General features: G+C 36.4%; 1 protein-coding gene across 1 annotated transcript in view; it reads left to right on the top strand.

Moving 5' to 3' along the window:
• Positions 1-8,755, top strand: part of BRWD3 (bromodomain and WD repeat domain containing 3) — a 152,344-nt gene extending 143,589 nt beyond the window's left edge. Inside the window, exon 41 of the mRNA XM_052663833.1 lies at positions 8,001-8,755. Within this exon, the coding sequence (XP_052519793.1) occupies positions 8,001-8,755 (755 nt within the window). The remainder of the gene's footprint in view (positions 1-8,000) is intronic.
• The last annotated feature ends 7,121 nt before the right edge of the window (positions 8,756-15,876 follow it).

Raw genomic sequence — 15,876 nt, forward strand, 5'->3', positions numbered from 1 at the left:
CACTGCTTGGCTTCTATGCTCTACTGATTGTATATCTCTGTTTGGCCTATATTTCTATATTTTGTCTATTCTTTGGCTCTTCATGCCTCCTATTTGCAGTTTCTCACTTTTTTTTGTCTTCTACAAATAAAGAAATCTAATAACTACATCAGTCATCTTTATGCTGCTGCTAAGTCGCTTCAGTCGTATCTGACTCTGTGCAACCCCACAGACGGCAGCCCACCAGGCTCCCCCTTCCCTGGGATTCTCCAGCCAAGAACACTGGAGTAGGTTGCCATTTCCTTCTCCAGTGCATGAAAGTGAAGTCACTCAGTTATGTCTGACTCTTAGCGACCCCACAGTCTGCAGCCTACCAGACTCCTCCATCCATGGGATTTTCCAGGCAAGAGTACTGGAGTGGGGTGCCATTGCCTTCTCCGGTCTTTATGTTAATGACTCCAAATTCATGTATCTAGCCCTAACATCTGTTTGTTCTATCAAATTTAATATAATTTGTATAATTATATTATAATTTATAGTACTTCCTAAAAAAAGTTTCCCTTGTGTGCTTAGCATCCATTTTTCTGTGTCAAGTGTGCTTCTTTCTCTGCACTCACTATTTTAATGACACTGTCATCTTCTGAGTCATCCTGCTTAAAATTTTACATTCTTTGACTCACCTTTTATCCCTCATAAGTGTCACTTTCTAAGTTTTCTAAATTCTACAACTTTTTAATATCACTTAAATCTCTTGTCTATAGTTCATATTGCTATCCCCATAGTTTTTCACCTAGTCTAGTAGTCAACATGAGTGGTCACAATGAGATACTACAGACTGGGTAGCTTAAACAACAGATACTCATTTTTTAGCAGGTTTATTGAGATACCATTGATATTTAAAAATTGTATGTTTAAAGTGTACCACTTGATATTTTGTTAAATATACATATGCACTGAGAAATGGCCACCAGAGTTAAGCTAACATTATCCATCACCTCTACATAGCCACTGTGTGTGTGTGTGTGTGTGTGTGTGTGTGTGTGTGTGTGTGTGTGTAGAAGATTTAAAGTGTAGCCTCTTAGTGAATTTCAGGTATACAATACAATATTAACTGTTGTCACCATGCTGTATATTCGATATTTATTCATCCAGAATAACTGAATCTGTATCCTTTTACCAACACCTCCACATTTTTCCTCCCTCCAGCTCCTGGCAGCCACCATCCTACTCTTTGCCTCTATGAGTATGACTCTTTTAAATTACACATATAAGTGATATTGTGCAATATTTCTTTTTCTGTATATTGCTTATTTTGCTTAGCGTAACGTCTTCCAGTTCCATGCATATTGTAAATGGCAGGATTCCTTTCTTTTATCCATTCATCTGTAGGAAGATAGGCTGTTTCCATGTCTTGCCTCTTATGAATACTGCTATATTGAACATGGGAATACAGACATATCTTCAAGACCGTGATTTCTGTTTCTTTGGATATATGCCCAGAAGTAGGATTGCTGAATCAAATGGTAGTTCTGTTTTAGGGAACATCTGTACTGATTTCCATAATGGCTGTACTGATTTACTTTCTCTCCCAACAGTGTGCAAGGGTTCCCTTTTCTCTTTATCCTCCCTAACACTTATCTTTTTTTCAATTTTGTATTTTATTATTTAGTTTTTAGAAATTTTTGGCTGTGCTGTGCAACATGTGGGTTCTTAGTTCCCCAACCAGGGATTGAAACTACACCCCCTGCATTGGAAGTGTGTAGTCTTAACCACTGCCAGTCTTTATCTTTTCAATATTAGCCATCCTAATAGCTGTGAACTGATACCTGATTGTGCTTTTGATTTGCATTGCCCTGATGATTAGAGATGTTGTGCACCTTTTCATAAATCTGCAATAGACATTATTTTCTCACAGTTCTGAAAGCTCAAAATCCAAGATCAAGGTGCCAGCAGGACTTTCTTCCTCACATGCTGATGGCTACCTTCTCCCTGAGTCCTCATGTGGCTTTTTCTCTCTATACACAGTCAGGGAGAGCCAGAAAGTACTGGTGTGTCTTTCTCTTCTAAGGATGCCAGTCCTGGTGCATTAGGGCCCATCTACCCTTATGATTTCTTTTAATTTTAATTATTTCTATAAGGGCCCTGTCTCAAAATACAGTCATATTGGGGGCTAGAGCTTCAACATGTGTATTTGGCAAAGGTGGGAGGGCACACAAAATTCAGTCCATAACACTTATACCAATCTTGTAATTATGATTACCATATAACCCTACTCTTTGTTCTCTCCAGTTTTTCCAGTCCACTCCTGTTTTCCTCCTACCCTGCTTATCTTTGCCAAATATTTTTTTTATTTTTAAATGTTGGAATATACCAAGTCTCAGTCCTCAGCTACCTTCTTGCTCTCTCGATGAGCTTTCTCAGTTCTTTTCACCATAAATGTTACTTCTTTACTGAAAATTTCCAAAACTATATCTCCAGCTCTATTCCAGTCTCCCTTGATTTCTAGACTGCTATATCCACCTGATTTTCTTTTTCTTCTTAAAATGCTTTAAGATTTCTAGTAGTATTTAAATCTGCAATCTCTGTTTTTTTTCAACAGCTTGCCCAAAACTGTTCTCCTTCATTGTTCTCTAACCAAGCAAAATATCTCCAGCATCCACCAAGTTATTCAGGCCATACATAAAACCTTGGAGTTGACTTTCCTTTTTGATTAACACTTCATATCCAGACAGTCAACAATTCCTGTCAGTTTGAACTATAAATGTTGGTTCTGATAGCTCCTCCAGAAGGAAATATGTAAATCCAGTCACTTCTCATCACCTCAATTGGTAAATCTCTCATAATATCTTACATAACATGTCTATTACAGTGTACTGTCAATTGATCTATGCTTCTAATCTTGCCCCTTCTCTGTTCTGTTCTCTGAACAGCAACCATCAGTGTTCATTCAGTCAAGCAGTCGTGTCCAACCCTTTGCGATCCCATGGACTGCAGAATGCCAGGCTTCCCTGTCCTTCATCATCTCCTGGAGCTTGCTCAAACTCATGTCCATTGACTCAGTGATGATGCCATCCAACCAGCTCATCCTCTGTCATCCTCTTCTCCTCCAGCCTTCAGTCTTTCCCAGCATCAGGCTCTTTTCTAAAGAGCTGGCTCTTGGAAACAGATGGACACAGTAATGGAATTTCAGTTTCAGCATCAGTCCTTCCATTGAATATTCCAGGGTTGATTGCCTTTAGAATTGACTGGTTTGATCTCCTTGCTGTCTAAGTCTTCTCCAGCACTACAGTTCGAAGGCATCGATTCTGAGGCACGCAACCTTCTTTATGATTTAACTCTCATATCCATACATGACTACTGGAAAAACCATAGCTTTGACTAGATGGACCTTTGTCGGCAAAGTAATGTCTCTGCTTTTTAATATGCTGTCTAGGTTAGTCATCAGAGAAGGCAGTGGCACCCCATTCCAGTACTCTTGCCTGGAAAATCCCATGGACGGAGGAGCCTGGTGGGCTGCAGTCCATGGGGTCGCTAAGAGTTGGACATGACTGAGCAACTTCACTTTCAGTTTTCACTTTCATGCATTGGAGAAGGAAATGGCAACCCACTCCAGTGTTCTTGCCTGGAGAATCCCAGGGATGGGGGAGCCTGGTGGGCTGCCGTCTATGGGGTTGCACAGAGTCGGACACGACTGAAGCAACTTAGCAGCAGCAGCAGCAGCAGGTTAGTCATAGCTTTCCTTCCAAGGAGCAAGTATCTTTTAATTTCATGGCTGCAGTCACAACCTGCAGTGATTTTGCAGTCCAAGAAAATAAAGTCTGTCACTATTTCCATTGTTTCCACATCTATTTGCCATAGCACAGCAACCCTCAGTTCAGTTCAGTTCAGTCACTCAGTCGTGTCCGACTCTTTGCGACCCCATGGACTGCAGCACGCCAGGCCTCCCTGTCCATCACCAACTCCCGGAATTTACCCAAACTCATGTCCATTGAGTCAGTGACCCATCCAACCATCTCATCCTCTTGTCGTCTCCTTCTCCTCCCACCTTCAATCTTTCCCAGCATCAGGGTCTTTTCAAATGAGTCAGTTCTTCGCATCAGGTAGCCAAAATATTGGAGTTTCAGCCTCAACATCAGTCCTTCTAATGAATATTCAGGACTGATTTCCTTTAGGATGGACTGGTTGGATCTCCTTGCAGTTCAGGGACTCAAGAGTGTTCTAAAACACCATAGTTCAAAAACATCAATTCTTTAGCACTCAGCTTTCTTTATAGTCCAACTCTCACATTCATACATGACCACTGGAAAAACCATAGCCTTCACTAGATGAAACTTTGTTGGCAAAGTAATGTCTCTGCTTTTTAATATGCTGTCTAGGTTGGTCATAATTTTGCTCCCAAGGAGTAAGCGTCTTTTAATTTCATGGCTGCAGTCACCATCTGCAGTGATGTTGGAGCCCCCCAAAATAAAGTCTGTCACTGTTTCCACTGTTTCCCCATCTATTTCCCATGAAGTGATGGGACCAGATGCCATGGTCTTCGTTTTCTGAATGTTGAGCTTTAAGCCACCTTTTTCACTCTCCTCTTTCACTTTCATCAAGAGGCTCTTTAGTTCTTCTTCACTTTCTGCCATAAGGGTGGTGTCATCTGCATATCTGAGGTTATTGATATTTCTCCCGGCCATCTTGATTCCAGCTTGTGTTTCTTCCAGCCCAGCGTTTCTCATGATGTACTCTGCATAGAAGTTAAATAAGCAGGGTGACAATATACAGCCTTGACATACTCCTTTTCCTATTAGGAAAATCCGTTGTTCCATGTCTAGTTCTAACTGTTGCTTCCTGACCTGCATACAGATTTCTCAAGAAGCAGGTCAGGTGGTCTGGTATTCCCATCTCTTGAAGAATGTTCCATAGTTTCTTGTGAACCACACAGTCACTTTGGTATAGTCAATAGAGCAGAAGATGTTTTTCTGAAACTCTCTTGCTTTTTTGATAATCCAACAGATGTTAATGATCTCTGGTTCCTCTGCATTTTGTAAAACCAGCTTGAACATTTGGAAATTCACAGTTCATGTATTGTTGAAGCCTGGCTTGGAGAATTTTGAGTATTACTTTACTAGCATGTGAGATGAGTGCAATTGTGCGGTAGATTGAGCATTTATTGGTGTTGCCTTTCTTAGGGATTGGAATGAAACCCGACCTTTTCCAGTCCTGTGGCCACTGCTGAGTTTTCCAAATTTGTTGGCATATTGAGTGCAGCACTTTCACAACATCATCTTTTAGGATTTCAGATAGCTCAATCGGAATTCCATCAACTCCACTAGCTTTGATCATAGTGATGCTTCGTAAGGCCCATTTGACCTCAGAATCCAGGATGTCTGGCTCTAGGTGCATGATCACACCATTGTGATTATCTGGTTTATGAAGATCTTTTTTGTACGGTTCTTCTGTGAATTCTTGCCACCTCTTCTTAATATCTTCTGCTTCTGTTATATCCATACCATTTCTGTCCTTTATTAGGTCCATCTTTGTATGAAATATTCTCTTGGTATCTCTAATTTTCTTGAAGAGATCTCTAGTCTTTCCAGTCTATTGTTTGCCTCTATTTCTTTGCATTGATCACTGAGGAAGGCTTTCTTATCTCTCCTTGCTATTCTTTGGAACTCTTCATTCATATGGGTATATCTTTCCTTTTCCCCTTTGCTTTTGCTTCTCTTCTTTTCACAGTTATTTTTAAGGCCTTCTCAGACAGCCATTTTGCTTTTTTGCTTTTCTTTTTCTTGTGGATGGCCTTGAGCCCTGTCTCCTGTACTGTGTCATGAACCTCTGTCCATAGTTCATCAGGCACTCTACCAGATCTAGTCCTGTAAATCTATTTCTCACTTCCACTGTATAATTGTTAGGGATTTGATTTAGGCCATACCTGAATGGTCTAGTGGTTTTCCCTACTTTCTTCAATTTAAGTCTGAATTTGGCAATAAGGAGTTCATGATCTGAGCTACAGTCAGCTCCCGGTCTATTTTTTGCTGACTGTAGAGAGCTGCTCCATCATTGGCTGCAAATAATATAATCAATCTGATTTTGGTGTTGACCCTCCGGTGATGTCCACGTGTAGAGTCTTCTCTTGTGTTGCTGGAAGAGGATGTTTGCTATGACCAGTGTGTCCTCTTGGTAAAACTCTATTAACCTTTGCCCTGCTTCATTCTGTATTCCAAGGCCAAATTTGCCTGCTACTCCAGATGTTTCTTGACTTCCTACTTTTGCATTCCAGTCCCCTATAATGAAAAGGACATCTTTTTTGGGTGTTACTTCTAGAAGGCCTTGTGGGTCTTCATAGAACCATTCAACTTCAGCTTCTTCAGCATTACTGGTCAGGGCATAGATTTGGATTACCGTGAAATTGAATGGTTTGGCTTGGAAATGAACAGAGAGCATTCTGTTTTTGAGATTGCATCCCAGTACTACTGCATTGTGGACTCTTTTGTTGACTATGATGTCTACTCCATTTCTTCTAAGGGATTCTTGCCTTCAATCACAGAAAATTAACCAATCTAATCACATGGACCACAGCCTTGTCTAACTCAATGAAACTATGAGCCATGCTGTGTAGGGCCACCCAGAACAGATGGGTCATGGTGGAGAGTTCTGACAAAATATGGTCCACTTCAAAGGGAGTGGCAAACCACTTCCGTATTCTTTCCTTGAGAACCCCATGAACAGTATGAAAGGCAGAAAGATAGGACACTGAAAGATGAACTGCCCAGATCGGTAGGTCCCCAATATGCTACTGGAGATCAGTGGAGAAATAATTCCAGGAAGAATTAAGAGATGGAGCCAAAGCAAAAACAACACCCAGTTGTGGATGTGACTGGTGATGGAAGCAAAGTCTGATGCTATAAAGAGCAGTACTGCATAGGAACCTGGAATGTTAGATCCATGAATCAAGGCAAATTGGAAGTGGTCAAACAGGAGATGGCAAGAGTGAACGTTGACATTTTAGGAATCAGATAACTAAAATGAACTGGAATGGCTAATATTAACTCAGATGACAGCAATCATAGCACTCTTTTAATGTAAATTGAATGCTGTCATTCTCTAGCTTTAAAATTCTACATTGGCTGTTATCTCCAACTCATTTCCTATTTTTCTCTTCTACTCTTAATTTTACTGGTTTCTGTCTTCTCCAGTGGAAGTCCAGATATCACCTCATTCAGTTTTTTTCTCAAATACTGCCTCAGCCAAAAAATCTTCCCTAGCTGTTATACATACATTCACACTCTTTTCTTTACCCACTTTTCCTTTTCTTTATAACCCATTTTAGTACTTGAAATTATTTATTTGTCTGCTTCATTGTCTATCAGGGTTTCCACACTAAAATATAAATTCAAGGAGCAAATACTTTGTCTCATCATTGCCATATTCCAGTGTCCAAACAATGCCTAGTTGATAGTAAGTAGTCAGTAATAATTGTTGAATGAATGCATAAAATTATTCTAAACACGTGCCCATGTTCCCTCCTAGAGTTGAAGCCCTTACATTTTTGCCTAGCTTTTTCATCCCCCATCATCCCTACACAGTCCCTTCATCCCTGCAAAAATTAGTCAGACAAAAATAAAAACCTTAATATCTTCCATTTCAGGAGCTTCCCTGGTGGCTTAGTGATAAAAGAATCTGCCTACTAATGCAAGAGATGTGGGTTCGATCCCTGGGTTAGGAAGATCCTCTGGAGGAGGAAATTGCAACTCACTCCAATATTCTTGCTTGGGAAATCCCATTGACAGAGGAGCCTGTCAGGCTGCAGTCCATGGGGTTGTAAATGAGTCAAACATCACTTAGCATCTAAACAACAACATCTTCCATTTCAAACAGATTTAAATTCATACTCCAACACTCTGTATGGTTTTACCCCATCTATATTTGGGCACCAAATATTTTTTGATAGATTGTTTCTTTACTTTTGAAGCTAAATAATCATCTTATCAGTGTCAAAGCTTAACTTTAAAAAATTATTCATCTTGATTTAGATCACTCCCTTGATGGACCCCTTACAAATGGTGATGGCAGAGAGCCCCGGACAGGAATCAAGAGAAAACTACTTAGTGCATCAGAAGAAGATGAAATCATGGGAAGAGAAGAGAAAGAGAAAAAAGAAACAAAAGAGAAATCACATTTATCCTGCTCAGAGAGTGGAGAGTTAGAATCCAGCTTAAGTTCTGAAAGTACCTGTGGTTCTGATTCTGACTCTGAATCAACTTCCAGAACAGATCAAGATTATGTAGATGGAGACCATGATTATAGCAAATTCATACAAACTAGGCCTAAAAGAAAACTCAGAAAGCAATATGCCAATGGAAAAAGAAACTGGAAAACGAGAGGCACGGGAGGAAGGGGCAGATGGGGCAGATGGGGTAGATGGAGTAGAGGAGGCAGAGGAAGAGGAGGCAGGGGACGAGGCAGTCGAGGAAGAGGTGGAGGTGGTGGGAGAGGGAGAGGAAGAGGGAGAGGAGGAAGAGGTGCTTCTAGAGGAGCCACCAGAGCCAAACGTGCACGTATTACAGATGATGAATTTGATACTATGTTTTCAGGACGCTTCAGTAGACTGCCTCGAATTAAAACAAGAAACCAAGGCAGGAGGACTGTTTTATATAATGATGATTCTGATAATGACAATTTTGTGTCCACTGAAGATCCTCTGAATCTTGGTACATCCAGATCAGGCAGAGTGCGTAAAATGACAGAAAAAGCCAGGGTTAGCCATCTCATGGGATGGAATTATTAGCAGTTAATAAATTTAAAATAATTTTAAAAATTCAATGGCCTTCTACTGCAGGGAATTTACCAGGAAATCTACAAAGCAAGTTGTGTGGGGACTTCTGCTTCCTTTCACATTGGTGCTTTTCCATTATGCCAGTATACATTTGTTTCAAGACTTTTGATCTCCACACTTCATTTGTTCAAACAAGCCTTACTCATTAGGCCTTAAATTAAAAAAAAAAAAAATTCTACACACACACACACACACACACACAAACCACAGACACACTACAGATTTACTACATTAAGGGAGCATTCAGCTTCTTAAGAGTAGCATGACATTTTTATCTAAATGGAATATCCCTCTTTTGCTTTTGTATCACAGAAGTATAGCACCTTCTTACAGAGTTTTATATAGTTTGTTTTTGCCATTTTGATTCTTGTACCAGTAATAATAACTTTTGCACAATACACCAATCCTAAAGGCAGCTATTAAATGTTTACAGTTTCTATATTGTAAGAACGATCTGGATTATTTTACTCTTCCCAGGCCAAACTTTCATGAATTGTACTGAACTGAAGTATATATTTATACTACAGTTATTTTTCGGGGGTGGGAGGGTTCTTAATATGCTTTTCATTGATTTGCTTAATTCATGTTAAAGGTGAGAAAGGGTTGGTGCCTTGTAAATATGTAGCAGATCTTTGTGGTGTGTCCTGATGTGTGCATTAACTTTATTAAAAAAGAATACTTGAGGTATCAATCTAGACAAGGTGCCAAATGCAAAAGTTTCTTGCATCCTTTTTCTTTTTTCTGTTATATTTTATTGCATTAATAGAACTTGTGTAGCTTAAAGAATAACTTAAACATTTGAAAAATCCTCATCCACAAAGAATAACTGAATAGTAGCTCAGCTACCTCTATTAACTACAACTACTGGAAACATTAAGAAAAATAGATGCTGTTATTCATTACTAACTAAAGAGAAATAGAACAAGCTTGGTAGGAATGAATACTCATAAGTTATAAGCTGAGAGGTTGTTGATAATTGTATTGGCTCTCAAATGAATAGTTGTAATTAAATTTTCTCAAGTATCATAAGCTCTACCTTATTAGGCTTTTCTTAGAGCATATTTGTGTAAGTAGACTTGATCTACTGCTTATATATCCCTGCTACCACTTGCTATTTAATAACAGCTGTGAGTGACTGATATTGAATTTGTAACTGTAGCACAGCACCTAGTTTGAGTTAAAATGTTTTAGCTAGCTAATATTTTGAATCAATGTAGGTTCAGCTCATACCATTCCAAAGGGTTCTTCTGTTAATCTTTCAGAATAGAACCTGGTTGCACTGCACACTGATATTTTGAGTCATTATTTTATAGATTAAAAATAAACCCTATGGTCTTGTTTACAGCAGTAGAGTGCACATTGGTTCCATAAGTGAGCTTGAGTTCCAAGATCAATTTTACTCCTCAAATTTGAGAGATTGCAAATTTGCTAATTCATTAGATACCTAGATTTTTGAGGTAAGAATAATATTGATCTCTGTTTTTGTAACAACCAATTTGCCCATAGATCAGACTTATGGAATAAAAGGAACTTCTTAATATATGCTTAGTAATCCCAGGATATTTCTTAAGCTAATGTATTTGTCTCATGTTTTCAATCATTTCATGCATCTGAAAATCCTTAAGTGCAGAGGAAGGAGTACACACATAGCATTGCTTTTTTGGTTGGGTTGGGTGGGGGATTTTCTTGGACTAACATCTTTAAGCAATTTTCACTTGCAGTAGAAATGATGTTCAGGCTTTAAGAAAGTATTGTGAATTATTAATGGAATTAATTTCTATTTCCTGACAGTAGATCAAGTTTATTTTTGGTTGTTGTAGTCTACTTTTCACTAAACCAAAATTACTTCTGGTTGTAACTCAGCTGCCACTTTTAACCCATAATATAGATTTTAAAACATTCATGTTTAAAACTCTGCATTTGATTTTTTATAAAATGTACTATTTTAGTTATTCATATCTTGGACATTTAGACTAAATTTGTGCCTGTGTTTTCCTGGAATTGATAACACTTTGGCCTACCCTATTCAAAGTAACATAGTTACTTAAATTCATGGATATATCCAAATGTGTATCATGTATATCGTTGTAGTGTGAAAAATTTTTTTGACATTCTTCTATGAAGAGCTGACCTCTTGAAATGTAGAAGAATTGCCATTTGTGTGATTTAGCTATCTCAAGCTTTATTTATAATTTATTTTGAAAAATAAAAATGGCACATTTATTTCCCAAATGTCAAGATTTTCTAGGTTTAGATAATTAGAATAAAAAGGGTGAAGACATTTTAAATAATATTTTATATGTAGTGAGATACTGTGAAAATACTAGTGAACAGCATTTTGCTGTAATGTTGATTTCAGTTATTAGGATGTAAAGAGTTAGTCGCCAGGGTATGTTAGATGAGCATAGTTTTCACTTACTACAAAACAGATAATTTTCTGTTTGCATGCAAATTATTTTAATAAGTGTAAAAATAAAAGTTTGGAAGACAGTGTTTTTACCTTTATATCTGGATTCCCACCCCCCAATTTATACTTTGCCTTTTTTTTTTTTTGTAATATCACCTCTTGTGAATGTGTTGTAATTTGTATTGCATTGATATTTTATCACTTTAATTTTTTAGAGGTTCTTTAAACCTAAATAAGATCTGGGTTTAGCCATAGCAAAGCAAGTAGGAAATGAGCTAAGAAATTTGGAAAAAAAAAAAAAAAGTCTAAATTTTAAATGAATTTCTAAGAAAAAAGTTACATTTAGGTCCATGAGAGCATATACATGTAAAAGACTATTCCCGTTCTAGATATTCATAGTCAATGAATTGTAATATTTCTCATGAATGCTAATAATGTTTAAATTCCCAGCTTTAAGATTCTAGCATGTGTATCTGTTTATGAAACAGATTGTGTTGCTTCTATGGCTTGCTGTGTGTATCTCTTCCAGCAACAGGATGCTCTCTAAAACATTCACTGGCCTCTTAGTGTAATGACTAAATTTGTGTGTGTGTGCATGCACGCATGCACTTGTGTGTGCGTGCACAGATCTATAGATTTTTTTCCCTCAACATGTTTTATCTCAGACATTAAAAAAAAAGTTGATATGGAAGACAGCTGTATTCACTGTCTACCAATTCATTGCTTCTGTTGTAAAGCACTTACCCTGTATATATACTGCTTGATTATCCATATCATTATGCCTTCTAGATAAACAATCTAGGTTTTGTTGTGTACATATGCCCTGTTTTTAAAATTTAATTTGCCCTTCTTTCATGTGTTTCTTTGTCCGTTTCCTTTCCCAGAGATCAGGCTTGTGCTCGAATTCTTCCATACAGCACTTTGTTTCACCCAGAGGCTAGGAAACTGAGTAAAATTATTAAATCTTATTCTGCACAACTGTGTGCTCAGATATCTAACTCAGCCTTCCAATATTTTAAAGTAAATTTGAGTGATTTATCTTTGTTATTGCTTTTGTTGTTATCCTAGATTGTCATCAGATAGTAATAACAGAATGATTGAAATAGAAAGATGTGTATGCCACTTCTAACTTTTGATAAAAACTTTTTGGAGAATTTTTCAAAATTTGTATCTTGTAGTGATAAAATTAAACATCTATTACTTGCTTTTATATCTCGGGAATTATTTTATGCACATTTATCAACTGGTACTTATGTTTAAAGTTGGCATTTTCTTTTTAAGTTGGGATTTTCACATCCACAGAAGGGAGACTTAACTAGATAATTTTCAGTATGCTTTGATATCCTGCTTTTTAAACAATAACCAACATTTTGAGTTGGGAAATAAATAATTACTTCTGGGGGAAGAAATGGAACTTTTAACATTTAAAGTTCATTGTTTTAAATGTTAATTCCATCCCCAACATTTTTGTGTTACGTGAGGCTTTATGAAAGTTATTGAAAGTAGAATATTCAAAGATCATTTTCCCAAATTTAACAAGTTTTGATTAAATTTTAATTATGAAGTTAAATTATATTTATGGTGCTGTATTTTGTATAATATGTATTGTCCTCAAATTTCTTGACACTTATTTCTCATATAGTCTTATCCTTATTTCCTGTTCCATCATTTCTCTCCTGCTTGCTCTTACCTTCATTTCTCTTTCTTCAATGAAGACTGTACCTAATTTAGCAAACTTTGACAAAACTGGCAATTTATGATTCATTGATGGGAGAAGTACAGTAGAAAGGCCCTGCAGTTTAGAGTTAAGATGTGTTTGTTTATTTATATGTGTGCCCATTTGTTATTCTTAGACCTATCTTAATTAAATTTAGAATATGATACTTTGACATAAAAGCATTGTAAGTATTTTCTAAAAAATAAAACTATTGATACATATTAAAATTGCCATTGGTAATTGACTTTTGAAATCACATACAAGAATATTTAGAAACCCACTTGGGAAATGTGGTTTACATGTGTCACCAGATACATATTAGGCAGTACTACAAATGTTAATTCTTTAAACAATACTGTGGTGATGGCAATCAGTAATTTATTTCTTTGTCCTGTAACTTATCATCCTTGTCTTTTGTAATTCCTAACAAAGTATTAACAAAATTGTACCTTATGTTTGTTCTTAGTATCCGTAAATTTTAAGGTGGAAAATCTTTCAGTTAATAGTTGATGTGATGTTGTATATGGGCAAAATGTCCATTAAACTAAAATTCAGTAAAGAAAGGTAAACTAAACTGGCTTGGTTTATAAAAGATGTTTTGTTTGGCAGTTATTAGTCATTATAAGCAATTATCTTCAAAGAAAAAAAACTGGAATAATTTGTTGCCATTCTTTATGGGATGTTTACAATAAAATTCCAAGTTGTTTGGAATCAGTTGCACTCTTGCTGCTTTGTGCTTCAACTCAGATACTGGAGATAAATTAACAAGAAAAAAGAAATATGGAGTTACCTTTCCATTATCCAGCTTCAAAGACTGTGACATGTAACTCTTAGGCCTTTCTTTTCTTATTTCTTGTCATATAGTATTTTATTGTTATTATTTTAGTCTAAGAAACTAGGGTGCTTCCTTCTATCAAAGAAAATTAAGGGTTGTGTTTTTTTTTTTTTTCCCTTAGTTGTTTCAGATATTCTTTGGGTCATTTTTAGGTAATAACTATGTTAACATTTCAAATGTGGGCTGCTTGGTGCATTAAAAAATAGCCGGCAAAGCTTTATTTAACATTTTGTTTTATAGAGAGAGCTCTTTGAAATGAATAAATTTCTAATGTGTTTAAAGCTTCTTCCAAGTTGTAGCGGCTGAGCTTATGAATCTCCACCATTCTTATTTATAGTAAAATTGCCCACAGAGGCTTAACTATATTATAAATGGTGCTTTGATTCAATGTATGTGAAAGAGGGAGAGAAGTAAGGTTAGAGGTAACTTTTGAGCCAGGAAGTGAAGGCTCATTTAACAAGAATATTCCACTTCTGCAACTAAACGGTTGCTGAGAATTTTCTTCCCAATGGTCAGAACTCCATTCAGTTCAAGGTAAGTGAGCTGGCTAAAGACTGGACTGTATGTTTTATACATGCACTGTATTTTGTGCATTTAGAATTAAGAAATAAGGTATTTAGAAAAAAAATACTACCTTTGCCTTCCAGCAGCATCCTATGGCTATGAGAGTAGTCCACATTTTTGTAATATTTGGAGATTGAAGTGGAGATACATTGTTTGGTATTTATGTGTAGTTGCTTCATTGGTTAAAGATAGCCCTCTTTAAAGATACAGAAGTGTACCTTAAAAATTATTTATTAACAGGATCTGATGTCTTCTGACTTCACCTGATAGGTTTTTTAAGATTGTTGTTATTAAGTCACTAAATCTTGTCAGACTCTTCTGTGACTCCATGCGCTGTAGCCCACCACCTCTGTCCATGGGATTTCCCAGACAAAAATACTAGAGTAGGTTGCAATTTCCTTCTCCAGGGGATCTTCCTGACCCAGGGATTGAGCCCCTCCTCTCCTGCATTGCAGGTGGATTCTTTACCTCTGAGCCAATGGTGAAGCCCTTTGAAGATAGAAAAAGTAAATAATTTTTTATAACAAAATTTTACAGCAGTATCCAGAGGATCCATTTTTTTCCTAGTTGGAAAGGTCAAAGAGTGCTCTCTACCCTATTCTTGAGTTATATGTCCCTGATAATTTAAAACTACTTTCCATAAGTGCACAAAAGAAAACCTGTGTATTGAGCCTGTGGGTTGGTTTTCTTTGGATACTTAAGCCTGTATACTTATGGTTGCTTTCTTAGGGCTTTTATATAAGTACTTAAAAGGATTTTTTTTAATGCTACTTATTGTTAGTAAACCAAATATACCATTAAATAAAAAAGAACTTTTTATGGTATCAATGTTTTACTGAATTTTGAAGAAAATTTTTTTTCCTATTTTTGTAACTTTAGTATTTGCCAGCTATGTCAGTTGCCTTAATAAAGTTACTTCACCTGTCAGTTATAAAACAGCTAATAGATAATTCTAACTTTTATTAATTATTAATAAATTAAACATTAATTTGACATTGGAGCACTTTTAAAAACAACTTTGAAGCTAGTATCCTTTAATTTGTAAACTTTATGTACTATTAGATTGCCTTCTCAGCATCTTTATGTTCTTCAGAAAATAAGTTTTATAGTAAATATATGAAGAAATAAAAACATTTTAAATTGCTTGATTTAGGTTACTAATATTACTTGGTGGACTTTATTCATTTTTAAGAATGCTTTTGTGGTTGACTTTTGTCATGTTACAGTTCTAAGTATTTGTATAGCACGATGTTAATTTATGTTTGGTATTTTGTGTATTCTGTCAAGTAATTTAAGGCATTAAAACTCTGAAGGTGTTTTTTAATATCATTTTTCCTTGCTTTTTAGAAAACCTTTAGAATATCATGCTAAAATGAGATATTTCAGCCCAAATTATACATTAACTCATTTTTTAGAGGATTTTTTTTGTAACTGTTGGTTATTGTTCACCTAAAACATTAATGATATACTGGTCGTTCTGAATTGTTTGTTAATATATATTTTTTTTAATTTGGCTGCTCCAGATCTTAGTTGAGGTATGTGAGATCTAG

This window comes from Budorcas taxicolor, chromosome X, assembly GCF_023091745.1.
Source record: "Budorcas taxicolor isolate Tak-1 chromosome X, Takin1.1, whole genome shotgun sequence".
Taxonomy (NCBI): Eukaryota; Metazoa; Chordata; class Mammalia; order Artiodactyla; family Bovidae; genus Budorcas; species Budorcas taxicolor.